Source organism: Moschus berezovskii, chromosome 4 (assembly GCF_049115385.1).
Source record: "Moschus berezovskii isolate FMDL1 chromosome 4, NW_MosBer_1.0, whole genome shotgun sequence".
Classification (NCBI taxonomy): domain Eukaryota; kingdom Metazoa; phylum Chordata; class Mammalia; order Artiodactyla; family Moschidae; genus Moschus; species Moschus berezovskii.
Window position 1 is genome coordinate 27,424,006 of NC_142463.1, and position 16,142 is coordinate 27,440,147.

Sequence of the window (16,142 nt, forward strand, 5' to 3'; positions counted from 1 at the left end):
TGCATACCTAGCGCAATGGCTGGTGCTCAGCACAGGTGTGGAACCTAAGCCGGTGACTTGCTTCCCGCGTTGCCACCCTGCATATGGGCTGTCTGAGCACCCAGCGCCCGAGTGCGTTCACCGGGAACGGAGTGGGGCCGGTGGGAGCCTCGGGCCGAGACGAGCGGCGGCTCCCTCCTCCCGGCTCCGCGAGTCGCCCCCCGCCCCGCGCTCGGGCGCGGTCCCCCGCCCGCCTTCCCGCCCCTCTCCACTCCCACCGCTCCTCGGCCCTCCTCCCTCCTTCCTCCCTCTCCCTCCTCCGTCCCCTCTCTTGGCAAGACCTGTCCGCGCACGCGATTGCCTCTCTCGATCCTCTCTCGAGTCTCGGGGACTCTCGGTCTCTCGCTGCTCCGTCTGCGCCCATCCGTGTGCCTCTCCGTCTCTGTGTCACTCTGTCTCTCTGCTTAACTCTGCCTCTCTGTGTGTCTCTCTCTCGGGCTCATTGCTGTCTCCGTCCGTCAGTCCGTCTGGGGACCCGGGGTGGCGGCGGGTCGCGATGAGCGGCGCCTGCACGAGCTACGTGAGCGCCGAGCAGGAGGTGGTGCGCGGCTTCAGCTGCCCGCGGCCGGGGGGAGAGGCGGCCGCCGTCTTCTGCTGCGGCTTCCGCGACCACAAGTACTGCTGCGACGACCCGCACAGCTTCTTCCCCTACGAGCACAGCTACATGTGGTGGCTCAGGTACCGGCCCTGGCCCTCACCGCCCCTAGAACCTCGCTCCCGTCCTCGCCCCTTGCTCCATCTTGGGCCCAACCGCGTGCTAAACCCTCAATCCTCATCCAAGTGCGCACCCCAAAGTCAGCACCGACCCCCACCCCGCCTTTACCCCCTCAGGCTCTCCCAACCCAGATCTCCCCTGCAGCCGCTTCTGCGCTCCATTCCCCCATTTTAACCCAACCGTTATTCAGATCCATCCTTGAACCTTACCCCAACTCCACCCTGGAAAAGCTTCATTTCATCCCCACTCCAAATGTCCTTATCCACCACCCTCAACCCAAATTACATAACAACCCCCACCCTAACAGCAAACTCCCATCCTGCAGCATTAACAGGATAACTCCTCCTTTATCTGTGTGCCCAGCAGGGTCCCCTTCCTGATATCATCACCAGGCTCATCCCTGACCCTACCCACTCCCCAGTACTGATCCAAGCCCTTACTCTATCAGCAGCCCTGATCTCCTCCTTCATCCTCCCTGCAACCCCACCTCACCTCTCCTTCCCCACCCTGACTCCAAACATTATCTAGACCTCACTTCCAAGCCTTAATAGGTCATCAGATGCTATTCCCCAACTCAACCCAAGTCTCAGCCCAACCTCAGTCCTTTTGTTGCCACTCATATTTAGTCATTCTTTCAGCCACCCTTGCCTGTGAACTTAGCATGTCAGGTCCTGTGGTGAGTTCTGAGCAAAGGCAGATGACCAGAGATTCAGAGTTGCCTTCAAGTTCATCATTAAACAATGACATAACGCCACAGCAGAAGCCAGATCAGTATATTTGCGGTGAACCCCCCACCCACAGGACCCCAGTCTCCTCACTTGTTCAGAGAAGGAGATGATAAGGCCAGTGCTGACATTCCTGGAACCTAAGTGTGGAGCTAAGAGGGCAATAGATCAATAGATCTCAGTCTCTCAGGGTCTCCAAAGGCCTCACCCAGAAAACAGGGCTTGATCCTGAGTCTGCTCTGAAAAACAGGTATCAGCAAAAATGGGGTGGGCTGTCTTTGTAGACACTGATCTTCCTGTCCCTGGAGGTATGTGACTGGAGGCTGCATGCCCTCTAGGTGTGAAAGGACAGCCTGCCTTAAATCCTCTCTGAGCCACTGTCTTTTCATTTATCAGATGGGGATGATGATGCTGACTAGGGCAAGGGTCAGATGAGATAAAGATCAGGTAAAATCAGCTTGGTATGTGCCATTAATAATTACAGATATCATTGCTTTTTCTAGACAGCTCGGTTTGTAATTTCAAAGGATTTTCAGATGGCCAGGTTTTCAAATCCTGCACATTTGGCTGCTGTCGCCTGCAGAATTATATTCATATATTCTCTGTTCATCCATATTTTTGTTCCTTGATTATAGCTTTTTCTTTGTGCCAGGTGCTATACTAGGCACGGTTCAGTTGCAAAGTCGTGTCCAACTCTTTGCGACCTCATGGACTACAACACGCCAGGCTTCCCTGTCCTTCACTGTCTCCCTGAGTGTGTCCTTCACTATCTCCCTCAGGTCCACTGAGCTGAGGATGCCATCCAACCATCTCATCCTCTGTCACTACCTTCTCCTCCTGCCCTCAGTCTTTCCCAGCATCAGTGTCTTCCAATGAGCTTGCTCTTCACATCAGGTGGCCAAAGTATTGGAGTTTCAGCTTCACCATCAGTCCTTTCAATGAATATTCAGGACTGATTTCCTTTAGGAAATCCTAAATCCTTTAGGACTGGTTGAATCTCCTTGCAGTCCAAGGGACTCTCAAGAGTCTTCTTCAACACCTCAGTTCAAAAGCATCAGTTCTTTGGCACTCAGCTTTCTTTATAGTCCAACTCTCACATCCATATATTACTACTGGAAAAACCATAGCTTTGACTATATGGACCTTTGTTGGCAAAGTGATGTCTCTGCTTTTTAGTATGCTGTCTAGGTTTGTCATACCTTTCCTTCCAAAGAACAAGCGTCTTTTAATTTCATGGGTGCAGTCACCATCAGCAGTGATTTTGGAGACTAAAAAAATAAAATCTGTCACTGTTTCCACTTTTTCCCCAACTGGTTGCCATAAAGTGATGGAACCAGATGCCATGATCTTAGATTTTTGAATGCTGAGTTTTAAGCCAGGTTTTTCACTCCCCTCTTTCACCCTCATCAGGAGGCGCTTTAGTTTCTTTACACTTTCTGCCATTAGGGTGGTGTCATATCTCAGGTTATTGATTTTCTTCCAGCAGTCTTGATACCAGCTTGTGATTCATCCAGCCTGGCATTTCGCATGATGTACTCTGCATATAAGTTAAATAAGCATGGTGACAATATACAGCCTTGAGGTACTCTTTTCCCAATTTTGAACCAGTCTGTTGTTCCATGTCCAATTCTAACTGTTGCTTCTTGACCCACATACAGGTTTCTCAAGAGACAGTGGTCTGTTACTCCCATCTCTTAAAGAATTTTCCAGTTTGTTGTGATCCACACAGTCAAAGGCTTCAGTGCAGTCAATGAAGCAGATGTTTTTCTGGAATTCTCTTGCTTTCTCTATGATCCAGTGGATGTTGGCAATTTGATCTCTGGTTTCTCTGCCTTTTCTAAATCCAGCTTTTACATCTGGAAGTCTCGGTTCATGTACTGCTAAAGCCTAGCTTGAAAGATTTTGAGCATTACCTTGCTAGAAAGTGAAATGAGTACAATTGTATGGTAGTTTAAACATTTTTTGGCATTGCCCTTCTTTGAGATTGGAATGAAAATTGACCTTTCCCAGTCCTGTGGCCATTGCTGAGTTTTCCAAATTTGCGGACATATTGAGTGCAGCACTTTCAGAGCATCATCTTTTAGGATTTTAAATAGCTCATCTTGAATTCCGTCACCTCCACTAGCTTTGTTCATAGTGATGCTTCCTAAGGCCGACTTGACTTCACACTCCAGGATGTCTGGCTCTACGTGAGTACTACACCATCGTGGTTATCCTGGTCATTAAGAACTTTTCTATATAGTTCTTATGTGTATTCTTGCCACCTCTCCTTAATCTCTTCTGCTTCTGTTAAGTCTTTGCCATTTTTGTGCTCTATTGAGCCCATCTTTGCATGAAACGTTCCCTTTCTCCAGTTTTCTTGAAGAAATCACTAGTCTTTCCCATTCTATTGTTTTCCTCTCTTTCTTTTCATTATTCACATAAGAAGGCTTTCTTATCTCTCCTTGCTATTCTCTGGAACTCTGTATTTAGCTGGGTATATCTTTCCCTTTCTCCTTTGCCTTTTGCTTCTCCTCTTTTCTCAGCTGTTGTAAGGCCTTCTCAGACAACCACTTTGCCTTCTTGCATTTCTTTTTCTTGGGGATGGGTTTGGTCACCAACTCCTGTACAGTGTTACGAACCTCCATCCATAGGTTTTCAAGCACTCTGTCTACCAGATCTAATGCCTTGAATCTATTCATTTCCTCTACTGTATAATTATAAGGGATTTGATTTAGGTCATACCTAAATGGCCTAGTAGTTTTCCTTATTTTCTTCAATTTAAGTCTGAAGTTTGCCATAAGAATCTGATGATCTGAGCCACGGTCAGCTCCAGGTCTTGTTTTTGCTGACTGTATAGAGCTTCTCCGTCTTTGACTACAAAGAATATAATCAGTCTGATTTCAGTATTGACAATCTGGTGATGTCCATATACAGAGTTGTCTCTGGTGTTGTTGGAAGAGGGTGTTTGCTATGATCAGTGTGTTCTCTTGACAATACTCTGTTAGCCTTTACCCTACTTCATTTTTGTTCTCCATGGCCAAACTTGCCTGTTACGCCAGGTATCTATTGCCTTCCTACCTTTGCATTTCAATCCCTATGATGAAAAGGACATTTTTTTGTGTGTTGGTTCCAGAAGGTCTTGTAGGTCTTCATAGAACTGTTCAGCTTCTTCATCATCAGTGGTTGGAGCATAGACTTGGATTATTATGGTGTCAAACGGTTTGCCTTGAAAACAAACCGAGGTCATTCTGTCATTTTTGAGATTGTACCCAAGTACTTCATTTAAGACTCTTTTGTTGACTATGAGAGATACTCCATTTCCTCTAAGAGATTCTTGCCCACAGTTGTAGATATAGTGGTCATCTGAATTAAATTAGTCCATTTCCATCCATTTTAGTTCTCTGATTACTAAAATGTCAGTATTCACTCTTGCCATCTCCTGTTTGACCACATCAAATTTACTTTGATTCATGGACCTCACATTCCAGGTTCCTTTGCGATATTGTTCTTGACAGCATTGCACATTACTTTTACCACCAGACATAACCTCATCAACATCCATAACACGGACAGGTCGTGATGGACAGCTCTGACAAAATGTGGTCCACTGAAGGAAAGTATGGCAAACCACTCCAGCATTCTTTCCTGGAGAACCCCATGAACTGTATGAAAAGGCAAAAAGATATGACACCAGAAGATGAGCCACCCAGGTCAGTAGGTGTCCAGTATGCTACTGGGGAAGAGTGGAGAAATAGCTCCAGAAAGAGAGCTGGGCCAAAGTGGAAACAATGCTCAGTTGTGGATGTGTCTGGTGGTAAAAGAACATTACTTCACACCATTTTAGGGCTAGTTGCATTTATACATTCACAGCCCTGCCACATCTCTCCATTTTACAGATGAGGAAACTTGTAAGAGGTTAAGTTACTATCTTAGATTACCTCAGTGAGAAGAAGTACCAGAACTAGGATGAAAACTCAGGCCTGTCTGGTCCCAAGCCCTGGCTTGACCTGCTCCACAAATGTCTAAGTCTAAATGACTCTCATAACCTGCTCAGATCATGAACTCCTTATTGCCAGATTCATGCTTAAATTGAAGAAAGTGGGGAAAACCACTAGACCACTCAGGTATGAACTAAATCAAATCCCTTATGATTATACAGTGGAAGTAAGAAATAGATTTAAGGTACTAGATCTGATAAAGTGCTTGATGAACTATGGACAGAGGTTTGTGACATTGTACAGGACACAGGGATTAAGACCATCCCCATGGAAAAGAAATGCAAAAAAGCAAAATGGCTGTCTGAGGAGGCCTTACAAATAGCTATGAAAAGAAGAGAAGCGAAAAGCAAAGGAGAAAAGGAAAGATATACCCATTTGATGCAGAGTTCCAAAGAATAGCAAGGAAAGATAAGAAAGCCTTCCTCACCAATCAATGAAAAAAGAAAGAGGAAAAACAATAGAATAGGAAAGACTAGAGATCTTTTCAAGAAAATTAGAGATACCAAGGGAACATTTCATGCAAAGATGGGCTCAATAAAGAACAGAAATTGTAGGGACCTAACAGAAGCAGAAGATATTAAGAAGAGGTGGCAAGAATACATAGAAGAACTGTACAAAAAAGATCTTCATGACCCAGATAATCACAATGGTGTGATCACTCACCTAGAGCCAGACATCCTGGAATGTGAAGTCAAGTGGGCCTTAGGAAGTATCACTATGGACAAAGCTAGTGGAGGTGATGGAATTCCAGTTGAACTATTTCAAAACCTAAAAGATATTGCTGTGAAAGTGCTGCACTCAATATGTCCGAAAATTTGGAAAATTCATCAGTGGCCACAGGACTGGAAAAGATCAGTCTTCATTCCAATCCCAAAGAAAGGGAATGACAAAGAATGCTCAAACTACCGCACAATTGTACTCATCTCACATGCTAGTAAAGTAATGCTCAAAATACTCTAAGCCAGGCTTCAGCAATACGTGAACCATGAACTTCCAGATGCTCAAGCTGCTTTTAGAAAAGGCAGAGGAACCAGAGATCAAATTGCCAACATTCGCTGGATCATCGAAAAGGCAGGAGAGTTCCAGAAAAAAATCTATTTTTGCTTTATTGACTATGCCAAAGCCTTTGACTGTGTGGGTCACAATAAACTGTGGAAAATTCTGAAAGAGATGGGAATACCAGACCACCTGATCTGCTCTTGAGAAACCTGTACGCAGGTCAGGAAGCAACAGTTAGAACTGGACATGGAACAACAGACTGGTTCCAAATAGGAAGAGGAATACGTCAAAGCTGTATACTGTCACCCTGCTTATTTAACTTATATGCAGAGTACATCATGAGAAATGCTGGGCTAGAGGAAGCACAAGCTGCAATCAAGACTGCCGGGAGAAGTATCAATAACCTCAGATATGCAGATAACACCACCCTATGGCATAAATCAAAGAAGAACTAAAGAGCCTCCGGATGAAAGTGAGAGGAGAGTGAAAACATTGGCTTAAAGCTCAACATTCAGAAAACTAAGATCATGGCATCCGGTCCCATCACTTCATGGCAAATAGATGGGGAAACAGTGGAAACAGTGACTGACTTTATTTTTCTGGGCTCCAAAATCACTGCAGATGGTGATTGCAGCCATGAAATTAAAAGACGCTTACGCCTTGGAAGGAAAGTTATGACCAACCTAGACAGCATATTATAAAGCAGAGACATTACTTTGTCAACAAAGGTCCATCTAGTCAAGGCTATGGTTTTTCCAGTAGTCATATATGGATGTGAGAGTTGGACTATAAAGAAAGCTGAGTGCAGAAGAATTGATGCTTTTGAACTGTGGTGTTGGAGAAGACTCTTGAGAGTCCCTTGGACTGCAAGGAGATCCAACCAGCCCATCCTAAAGGAGATCAGTCCTGGGTGTTCATTGGAAGGACTGATGTTGAAGTTGAAACTCCAATATTTTGGCCACCTGATGCGAAGATCTGACTCATTTGAAAAGACCATGATGTTGGGAAAGTTTGAAGGCAGGAGGAGAAGGGGATGACAGAGGATGAGATGGTTAGATGGCATCACCGACTCAATGGACATGAGTTTGAGTAAACTCCAAGAGTTGATGATGGACAGGGAGGCCTGGCGTGCTGTGATTCATGGGGTCACAAAGAGTCGGACACGACTGAGTGACTGAACTGAACTGAACCTGCTCTACTCAGATCACTTGAAAAGTCACTGGCTGACCCTCTGCTGTCTTCTGGGCACTGTTGTGGCACTTGGGGATACAGAAATGAGTAACCACCTCAGCACCCAGTCAGGATCCCATTCCACTCCTACCACCCGATTCCGCACCACCCCTTGTGGTTCCTCTCCTTGCCTCGGACCCTCTTGAGGCATGGAGTGCTTTAGTGGCTCAAACAGGAAGGTGGAGGGTTGCGTGAAGTGAGCTGTGAGGTCACATTGCATATCAGTGTGCTTCAAAGATTATGACCCCAAGGGCAGCCTGCAGGGCTGACTTTTCCTGCATGCATGTTAAGTCACTTCAGTTGTTTCTGACTTTTTGTGACTCTATGGACTATAGCCCACCAGGCTCCTCTGTCCATGGGATTCTCCAGGTAAGAATACTGGAGTGGGTTGCCATGCCCTTCTCCAAGGGATCTTCCCAACTCAGGGATCAAACCCATGTTTTCTGTGGCTCCGACACTGCAGGTGGATTCTTTTACGACTGATCCACAAGGGAAGCCCCCTGGGCTTGGCTAGAACATGGTTCATAAACATCAGAGACAATTTCAAAGTGGAGAAGGGAAACTGGGGTCCTCAGGACATTTAGGTGATCGGTGTACTCCAGACCCTGAAATAACCCTTCTGGCATGTTCCTGGTGAGCCCCACTATTGCAGGGTGGAGACCTTGTTTTGCTCTGGACTCCATTTAGCCCTTTTCATAAAAGCTAGCCTTTAAAAAATTTGCAGGTAAACACTGTTTCCTTGGATAATGCTAGAGGAGAATTGCTGTCTTTAAAAGCATGTCTCAGGAAATGAAGACTCCCTGTGGAGAAGCAGCTGGTGTTATCACCGTGACTTTCCAAACACCCGTTATCAGTAGTTTCTGTTTTTGATCAAGATGTGAGCCGAGCCCAAGGGCTGCAGCCTTGCTGAAGGGCAGAACTGGCAGTCAGGCACAGTAGATACATTATCTCATTTAATCTGTATGGACACCTGGTGAGATAGTGATTTTTATGAATGAAGGAAAATGAAGGTCAAAAGGTGAAGGAGTTTTCAGCTTACATGTGAGAGAGCCAGGATTCAAACTTAGCACTGCCTGACTCAAAAAACCTTAACAAATGTTAGATCACCCCTCCAGTTCTTTCCCAGAAGTCACAGTGGGTTACCTATCTTTCAGAGTTGTAGGTCTGTGAAATTCTAGAAGGCTAGTGGCTCTTCCCTGGTGGCTCAGGGTTTAAAGTGTCTGCCTGAAATGTGGGAGACCTGGGTTCGATCCCTGGGTTCTATCCCTGGGTCGGGAAGATCCCTGGGAGAAGGAAATGGCAACCCATCCAGTATTCTTGCCTGGAGAATCCCATGGACGGAGGAGCTTGGTGGGCTACAGTCCACAGGGTCGCAAAGAGTTGGACACAACTGAGCGACTTCACTTTCACTTTCGCTGGCTCTTCAGGCCACAAGAATCTTTAACTTCATTGAAAAGTGGATTCATCCAGGTCTTGTGCAAACCTGTAATAAAAAACGTAACCACCTCTTAAGGCAGTACATTCACCATGGGACAACTCTGATCATTTGAAGTTCATTTTTTGAACTTATTCTTTTTTGGTCACATCATATGGTATGTAAGATCTCCTTTCCTTGACCAGGGATTGAACCCAGGCAATGACAGTGAAAGCCCAGAATCCTAACCATTAGACCACCAGGGAACTCCTAGTAAGGACAGATTTTGCCCCTTGGACCCTCCCCTGTTGTTCCCAGCTCTGTCCTTGAAGCTGGTTCCCCTATCCCCAGGAAGACGGTCAGTGCAGTGCCTACTACCTGACTGTCTGCTGATCTGGAATGCATCCCCCCAATTCTCTCACCCACACCTCAAAGGATCCTAGTTTTATAGGCTTTTCCCAGCCAGGTACCCATAAATGTCCCTTGTAAAGGGTGTGGTCCCAACCTGAGCACGAATCTTCCAGATCAGTCAGTCAGTCAGTTCAGTCTCTCAGTCGTGTCTGATTCTTTGTGATCCCATGGACTGCAGCACACCAGGCTTCCCTATGTCTATCACCAGCTCCCGGAGTTTACTCAAACGCATGTCCATTGAGTCAGTGATGCCATCCAACCATCTCATCCTCTGTTATCCCCTTCTCCCGCCTTCAATCTTTCCCAGCATCAGGGTCTTTTCCAATGAGTCAGTTCTTCACATCAGGTGGCCAAAGTATTGGAGTTTCAGCTTCAGCATCAGTCTTTCCAATGAAAGACTGATTTCCTTTCGGATGGACTAGTTTGATCTCCTGGCAGTCCAAGGGACTCTCAAGAGTCTTCTCCAACACCACAGTTCAAAAGCATCAATGTTTGGCACTCAGCTTTCTTTATAGTCCAACTCTCACATCCATACATGACTACTGGAAAAACCATAGCTTTGACTAGAAGGACCTTTGTTGACAAGGTGATGTCTCTGCTTTTTAATATACTGTCTAGGTTGGTCATAACTTTTCTTCCAAGGATCAAGCATTTTTTAATTTCACGGCTGCAGTCACCATCTGCAGTGATTTTGGAGCCCCCCAAACAAAAAAATCTGTCACTGTTTCCACTGTTTCCCCATCTATTTGCCATGAAGGATGGGACCAGATGCCATGATTTCAGTTTTCTGAATGTTGAGTTTTAAGCCAACTTTTTCACTCTCCTCTTTCACTTCCATCAAGAGGCCTTTTAGTTCTTCTTAACTTTCTGACATAAGAGTGGTATCATCTGCATATCTGAGGTTATTGATAGTTCTCCTGGCAATCTTGATTCCAGCTTGTGCTTCATCAAGTCCAGCATTTCTCGTGATGTACTCTGCATACAAGTTAAATAAGCAGGGTGACAATATACAGCCTTGACATACTCCTTTCCCAATTTGGAACCAGTCTGTTGTTCCATGTCCAGTTCTAACTGTTGCTTCCTGACCTGTATACAGATTTCTCAGGAAGCAGGTAAGGTGGTCTGGTATTCCCATCTTTTCAAGAATTTTCCACACAGGTTGTAATTCTCCTTAAGAATTTCTTTGTTGTGATCCACACAGTCAAAGGCTTTGGCATAGTCAATAAAGCAGAAATAGATATTTTTCTGGAACTCTCTTGCTTTTTTGATGATCCAACAGATGTTGGCAGTTTGATATCTGGTTCCTCTGCCTTTTCTAAATCCAGTTAACATCTGGAAGTTCACAGCTCATGTACTGTTGAAGCCTGACTTGGAAAATTTTGAGCATTACTTTGCTAGTGTGTGAGATGAATGCAATTGTGTGGTAGTTTGAGCGTTCTTTGGCATTGTCTTTCTTTGGGATTGGAATGAAAACTGACATTTTCCAGTCCTGTGGCCACTCCTGAGTTTTCCAAATGTGCTGACATATTGAGTGCAGCACTTTCACAGCATCATCTTTTAGGATTTGAAATAGCTCAACTGGAATTCCATCACCTTCACTAGCTTTGTTTGTAGTGAGGCTTCCTAAGGCCCACTTGACTTTGCATTCCAGGATGTCTGGCTTTAGGTGAGTGATCACACCATCGTGATTATCTGGGTTGTGAAGATCTTTTTAGTTCTTCTGTGTATTCTTGCCACCTCTTCTTAATATCTTCTGCTTCTGTTAGGTCTGTACTGTTTCTGTCCTTTATTGTGCCCATCTTTGCATGAAATGTTCCCTTGGTATCTCTAATTTTCTGGAAGAGATCTCTAGTCTTTCCCATTCTATTGTTTTCCTCTATTTCTTTGTATTGACCACTGAGGAAGGCTTTCTTATCTCTCCTTGCTATTCTTTGAAACTCTGCATTCAAATGGGTATCTTTCCGTTTCTCCTTTGCCTTTCGCTTCTCTTCTTTCCATAGCTATTTGTAAGGCCTCCTCAGACAGCCATTTTGCCTTTTTGCATTTCTTTTTCTTGGGGTCTTGATCACTGCCTTCTATACAATGTCATGAACCTCCATCCATAGTTCTTCAGGCACACTGTCGATCAGATCTAATCCCTTGACTCTATTTGTCACTTCCACTGTATAGTTGTAAGGGATTTGATTTAGGTCATACATGAATGGTTTAGTGGTTTTCCCTACTTTCTTCAATTGAAGCCCAAATTTGGCAATAAGGAGTTCATGATCTGAGCCACAGATAACAGCCTTATAAACAGTGAGTAGATCTAAAAATAGGAAATAATATTTAATTAAAATACTAAACTAAAAAGTATTAAACTAACACTAAAGAACTGCAAAGTACTACATGCTCAGTGTGGGAAAAATATAGAAAGGACAGGAGAAACAGAAAAGAAAAGCAATCATGGGAGATCCCCAGTGTCTTAGCTTGGGTTCCCTAGAAGACTGGGAAACAAAGGATTTTAAGGCAAGCAGTTTATGTGACAAACAATCCTAGAAAATACCGGTTCAGGGTGGGGAAGTGAGATGGGAAAGGGAAGGAGCTAATGATGGTGTGCTACCAAGAAAGTCACCACCAAGGGCCACCAGTATTTAAACTGTGCCAGCCACTGTAGTTAGAACATGCATCTCAGAGTCATCCCACCTGAGGGCCAGGAAGCTGGGTATTTACATATCAGTTTCTTTTAGTCGTTGGCTATATGCTGGAGGGAGAAGGGAGGCATCCATTTTCCTATACTTTTGACCTGTTCAGTGTGCAGAGATTCTTCTGGGCCCAAGAAAGCTTTCAGGCAAAGAGATACATATGCTGGCATTGAAACCCTGGCCAGAATATTCCAGAATTGTAAGATCCAGTGGGACATGGACAGGACATCCACAGCCTGTGCTATACCCAGAGACAGCCCATTAGCATTTAGTGTATTTCCATTCAACCTCACCTTGTTATGTTATATATGTACATGTTATATTTATGTATTTAGGTTAGGGCTACACTATATATTTAGTAGTGGGTCCTGCCTTTTTCACTTCACATTAACTCATCAGAATTTATCCTTGATCTTAAATTTTATTTGGAAACATATTTTTAATGGCTCTATACTATTCCATTGTAGGAATAACCAATAATTTATTTAGCCCTGGGAAAGCAGACTCTCCAAAGCTCTAAGGTGTTTCTGTTTACTGGAAGATAACTATCAGCTAGCTGGGAATGAAATCCAGCAGAAATGGCAAAGGCAGGAATCTGAGGCTGGGGTCAGGGTTGGGCTAGGGAAGGCAGAAAAGCTGCAGAAGGAGTCGTAGGCAGAAGGGGCACACAGCCAAGCCTGGTCCTACCACTGGGAGAACATCCCACAGTGTCTGACACAAATTAGGTACTCAATAATCATTGCTAAGTGCGTACTATGTGCTAGGGTTCGTACAAGGGGAGAACAGAGCCAGTTAAACATGGTCTCAGTATACCTACAAAGTATACACGAGGAATATGTTGAACTACTATGTGCCAAGAATATTATAGATATCATTCACCCTCACTACCACCTGAGAGGTGCTGTGTTTTGATTATTCTCACTTTTCAGGCAAAGAAGCTGAGACTCAACAGGTTTAATAATTTCATCAAGATGTCATATCAAGTTAGTTACAGATCTGGGTCCTAAATTCACCAGGTGGGTCTGTGAGAGTTCCAAAGCTCTTTGCTCTTTCCCTACCACACTGGACTCCCTGATCAAGTGGAAAGTGCTAATGACCCCGAGTAAGGAGGCCTGGCGTGCTGTGATTCATGGGGTCGCAAAGATTCAGACACAACTGAGCTACTGAACTGAACTGAACTGAAGGTGTCCTAGCTGGGTAGGCCTGGCTTGGGAAAAGAAAAGAAAGAGAAAGGGGACCAAGGAAAGCATTGAGGAGGAGCCATTGAGATGGGCCTTCAAGGAAATGTAAAATTCTGATGTAGGAGATGATGGGAAGGGATCATGTGAAACAGAAAGACAGTGGCTCCCTGAACAAGCCAGAAGGTAGTGGTCTGGAGACCAGATGACCAGGGCCTGACTTGGTGCAGAGGCAATGAGGTTGAGGGGTGAGGGACCAGCAGCAGAAAAGGGGTTCTAGATATGGAGTCCACACTGACGTGATGACCCACTAGAGACTGGGTCAGAAATTACCTTGAGGGTGGAAGGACAGGTGATATTAAATTGAGGCTTGCTATGTGTCTTGATTTTTTAAAAATGGAAGTATGGGGAGGGCTCATTAAGATCATCTTTAGGGACTACTCTGGTGGTCCTGTGGCTAAGACTCTGCACTCCCAATGCAGGGGGCCAGGTTTGCTCCTTGGTTGGGGAACCAGATCCCTCATGCCACAGTTAAGAGTTCACATGCCATAACTAAGACATGGAGCAGCCAAATGAAGTATACATAAGTAAAAATAATTATTGAAAAAGATCATCTCTAGCTTCTTGGGGTGGCAGCAGGTTGAAGAAAGGAAAGGAGAAGAAAGGGAACACAAACTAAGTCTCAACTACATGGTGGCATGGTATATGTATATGTATAAAGTCATGTCAAGTTATGTACGTGGTGAGGACTTGCCACATAGCTGATGCTCTTTCCCAGGCTTAGGCCCCAAAAGTCTGTAGAGACCGAACAAAATTTAAGGTTGGCTGAATCCTGTAACACCTACAATATTTCTCCTGTAACAAGCTGCCTTCCAAGCCCTTCCTGACTCTCCGCTCCCTTGTGGTTTTCTGTCCCCAGTATTGGTGCTCTTGTGGGCCTGTCCATAGCAGCGGTGGTTCTCCTGGCCTTTATTGTCACTGCCTGTGTGCTTTGTTACCTGTTCATCAGCTCAAAACCCCACACAAAGTTGGACCCAGGCTTAAGCTTACAGACTACAGGTAAGAAAGGGGCCACGTGATTTCCCCAGCAGGCTAGCACCTTTTCAGAGGGGAGATATTTGGAAATGATATTTGGAATATTTGCCTCACGTGTGTTTCTGGAATATTAAGAAGCACCAGCACATTTTGCAGGAGGTTCATGATATGAACATTTCCATCACAAACTCTTCATGTGCTCATTGATAATCAAAATAATTCTATATTTGTTACAGGGAGATATTACTAAACATCCTACAATACAGAGGACAGCACCCTACAATAGAGTTATCTGACCCAGAACTTCCCTGGTGGTTCAGCAGTTAAGACTCTGTGCTTCCAGGGCAGGGGGCAAAGATTCTATCTCTGGTTAAGGAAGTTACCACAAGTTGCATCAGTTCAGTTCAGTTCAGTTCAGTCGCTCAGTCGTGTCCGACTCTTTGTGACCCCATGAATCACAGCACGCCAGGCCTCCCTGTCCATCACCAGTTGCATAATAAGGTCTAAAAAAAAAAAAGGTTATCTGACCTAGAATGTCAATACTGTTGATGTCGAGAAACCTTAGAATAGAAAAAGACTCCAGAAAGAGACTAATTAAAATACAGTAACATGAATAAAATGTTTAATTTTTTAAATAAGAGAAATATTAGCAAATTTGCCTCCAACAAATGCAAATGACACAAAAGAGACTATGTATAAAGTTAAAAAAACAAGTGGTGGGCTGCAAAGATATTGTAAATACAGTCAACCCTTATTATTTGCAGAATCCATATTGGTGAATTTGCCTACTTGCTAGAATTAATTTGTAACCTCAAAAGTCAATACTTTCAGTGTTTTTGAGGTCATTTGCAGACGTGGATGTACACAGAGCAACAAAAACTTTGAGTTGCCCTGTTACCCTGAGGTTGCCCAGCTGAGGCTGCACAACGCCAAGCTTGCCTTTTCGTTTCAGCTCTCATACCATGAACAAGCGTCCTTTTCATGGTATATTTAGTGTCACATTTTTGTGTTTTTATTGGCAATTTCGCTGTTGAAAATGGCCCCCAAATACAATGTTGAAGTGCTATCCAGTATTCCTCAACATAAAAAGGGGGTCATGTGCCTTATGGAAAAAATACATGTGTTCAATACACTTTGTTCAGACAGGAGTTATAGTGCTGTCGGCCATGAGTTAAATGTTATCAATTAATAATATATATTAAATAAGGTATCTTTAAGCAGAAACATACACAAAGCAAAGTTATATATTGATTGGTTGACAAAAATGTGACCAGAGGCTCACAGGAACCTAAATTTGTATTTCCCTAAGGAGCAATGATTCAGTATTTGCTAATTCAGTGTTAATGGTAACTTAATAGAACAAAATAACAGTGAATAATGGGCTTCCCTGGTGGCTCAGCTGGTAAAGAATCTGCCCACAATACCGGAGACCTGGGTTCAATCCATGGGTTGGGACGATCCCCTGGAGAAGGGAACGGCACGCACTCCAGAATTCTGGCCTGGAGAATTCCATGGACTATCCATGGAGTGGCAAAGAGTTGGACACGACTGAGCAACTTTCACTTTCACTTTCCTCATGGCTCAGTGGTAAAGAATCTGCCTGCCAAGCAGGAAATTCAGGTTTGATCCCTGGGTTGGTAACATCCCCTGGAGAAGGAGGTGGCAACCTTCTACAGTATTCTTGGCTGGGAAATTCATGGACAGAGGAGCCTGGCAGGCTACAGTCCATGGGGTT

The 16,142-nt window shown here is 44.5% G+C and overlaps 1 protein-coding gene across 1 annotated transcript in view; it reads left to right on the top strand.

Annotated features, from left to right (window-relative positions):
• Positions 1 to 233: 233 nt before the first annotated feature.
• SHISAL2A (shisa like 2A) overlaps positions 234 to 16,142 on the top strand; it is a 28,090-nt gene continuing 12,181 nt past the window's right edge. Inside the window, exons 1-2 of the mRNA XM_055403224.2 lie at positions 234 to 717; positions 14,292 to 14,431. Coding sequence (XP_055259199.2) covers positions 536 to 717; positions 14,292 to 14,431 — 322 coding nt within the window. The 5' untranslated portion in view covers positions 234 to 535. The remainder of the gene's footprint in view (positions 718 to 14,291; positions 14,432 to 16,142) is intronic.